This window comes from Mus caroli, unplaced genomic scaffold, assembly GCF_900094665.2.
Source record: "Mus caroli unplaced genomic scaffold, CAROLI_EIJ_v1.1 scaffold_16220_1, whole genome shotgun sequence".
NCBI classification, from domain to species: domain Eukaryota; kingdom Metazoa; phylum Chordata; class Mammalia; order Rodentia; family Muridae; genus Mus; species Mus caroli.
This window is the reverse complement of record NW_018390821.1, coordinates 25,119-27,725: the sequence shown is the minus strand read 5'-3', so window position 1 is coordinate 27,725 and position 2,607 is coordinate 25,119. Positions and strand designations below refer to the sequence as shown.

General features: G+C 43.9%; 1 protein-coding gene across 1 annotated transcript in view; it reads left to right on the top strand.

Annotated features, from left to right (window-relative positions):
- Positions 1–688: 688 nt before the first annotated feature.
- The window catches only part of LOC110288853 (oogenesin-2-like), a gene marked incomplete at its 5' end in the record, with an annotated part of 10,756 nt that continues 8,837 nt past the window's right edge, over positions 689–2,607 (top strand). The window contains 1 exon segment of the mRNA XM_029473898.1: positions 689–769. Coding sequence (XP_029329758.1) covers positions 689–769 — 81 coding nt within the window.

Sequence of the window (2,607 nt, the reverse complement as noted above, 5' to 3'; positions counted from 1 at the left end):
ACACTACTTCTTACCCCAGAGAGTTCTGTCAAGGTAAGTTGAACTGCCTCGAAGGGAAACTGCCTAGCATCTGAAAGCAGGGTAAAATTTCCAAATAAGGCTATGCCCTCATAAAAGGGTGGGGAAGCAGAAAAGCACATCCAACAATCTTCAAATTCTGACACATTATCTCTTTGTGTCTTATCCAGCAAGGCTAAAGCAGAAGCATTTAATATAGACCACAATAAATCAGTGGAAGAGGGGGGCCCCTGCTCACATTAGTCTAGGCCCACCGAGGCCTCGGTTCATCTAGGTCTGCTTGCTAGGCCACAGGCATGCCTGCGATGGCAGAGTGTTCTTGCTCAGACCCGCCACCTCAGGTGGCAGAAGCCCCAAAGGCCCAGCCTTGGCCTTCAGGTCTAGCAGGTGGCTGCCTCAAAGGCGAGGGCTCCTGCAATCTGCAGGGTAGGGACCGAGGCTGCTCCCGGGCTCACTGTGCTCTCTGCTGGAACCCTGCACAATCTCCCATGGGGGCTAGGGGGTTGTCTGCAGTTGTTATTAGGGGAGATGGGCCTTGTAGGGGGACCCTCTGGCCGTTTCCCTGGACCGCAGTTACTAGGGTGTTCTGTCTTTGTGTAGGGCATTCCCTAGCAAAATGTCTAGGTTGGTTGCATCTATAGCAAGTTTTTTCTCCTATATTTAGTTGTAGAGCAGCCCCAATGGCCAGGTTAATAGATTTAGAAACTTGTTGAGGAAACACATCTACCTCATTTCAAAGCTTGATCATACCATTTATATCTAAACTCTTGGTTTTACTTCTCAGGGCAGCCCTAAACTCTGACTTCTAAGTTAAATATTGGCCTTTAGTGAGGACAGACTGAACAACTTTATTCCATTCATTGGGTATCAAGTAGCCTTCTCCTGCTAAACCTTCTAATATAGATACTGTGCGCTGGCGGCTTAGTTTTGCTTTTGCAAGACAGCAATCGGGAGTTTTCTAAAAAATCTTCAGTAAGGGCTAGGAGGCGAGCACCTTCTCTGCCCTCTTCTGCCTGTTTAAGGAGATCTCTGATGATTCCCCAATTGCTAAAAAGGACTCAGGGACATCTTCTTGTTTTATCAAAGCATTAATATCTTTGCCTACTTTATTTTAAGTTAAAGGGTGTATTTCAGAACCATTCAATACCAGCCATGGACATCTCTTGTCCACAAAACAAAAATATTTTATTAAATCCTTTTTTTTAAACTCTTTTCCCTATCTCCTTAAGAGAACCCCTCATCTCTTGAATAAAGACTGCCTCTTTGGACAGAACCTTCCCTATGGTTAATGGGACAACAACTAAATGCCTAGGCTTACCTCCCGACGTCCGCGACACTCGAGGGAAGTGGCAGGGAACTGTCTCACTGTCTGTGCGGTACCTCTTTAATCCGTTGTCCAGAGGGTGGTCGTACCTGATGCCCCACATCTGGTGCCACTTGACCCGTCCAGCAGGTCCAGTTATTCGAGGGTCTCCAGGGGACCTTCTTCTGGGAACCAAATGGGGGGTAGAGAGAGATGAGGGTCTTGTGCGAATAACAACACAGAAACGTTCTGAATTGCATCAAGACCCCAATGTATTGCGAAAGGCCTAAGGCTTAAATGCACAAGCAAAAGAGGAAGTACAGATACTTATCAGCGGGAGGGGTGGGGCAATACAAGCAAAAGGAGAAGTACTTATCAGTGGGAGGGGGGCAATAGAAATTCTTTCTTTCGGCAGCTACACAGGGAAGCAGGAACTTGGTGGTATCAGGGTGTGGTCAGGATATCAGCAATGACTTAGGGCTGGAACATCCCATGGTTGTTCTTGGAATTGATGTGTCGGTGGCCTGCTTTTGACCCCCTTTTCTTCTGGGGGGGGGAGAGGCCCAATTTAGAGATCAGGACAATACTGTTGTCTTAATAGCTCCCAACAGAGCATGGAAGATCTTTCCATCTTCTGAGATCTTCTTTGATTTCTTTCTTCAGAGACTTGATGTTCTTATCATACAGATCCTTCACTTCCTTGGTTAGAATCACAACAAGATATTTAATATTATTTGTGACTATTGTGAAGGGAGTTACTTCTCAAATTTCTTTCTCAGCCTGTTTATGCTTTCTGTAGAGAAAGGCCATTTATTTTATTTTATTTATTTATTTTTTGAGTTAATTTTATATCCAGTTACTGCACTGAAGCTGTTTATCAGGTTTAGGAATTCTCTTGTGGAATTTTTAGGGTCACTTATATATACTATCATATCGGCAAATAATGACTTTTTCCTTTCCAATTTGTATCTCCTTGACCTCCTTTTGTTGTTGAATTTCTCTAACTAGGACTTCAAGTACTATATTGAACAGGTAGGGAGAAAGTGGGCAGCCTGTCTCGTCCCTGATTTTAGTGGGATTGCTTCCAGCTTCTCTCCATTTACTTTGATTTGGGCTACTGGTTAGCTGTAGATTGATTTTATTATTTTTAGGTATGGGTTTTGAATTCCTGATCTTTCCAAGACTTTTATCATGAAGGGGAGTTGGATTTTGTCAAATGCTTTCTCAGCATCTAAGGAGATGATCATGTGGGTTTTGTCTTTGAATTTGTTTCTATAGTGGATTAC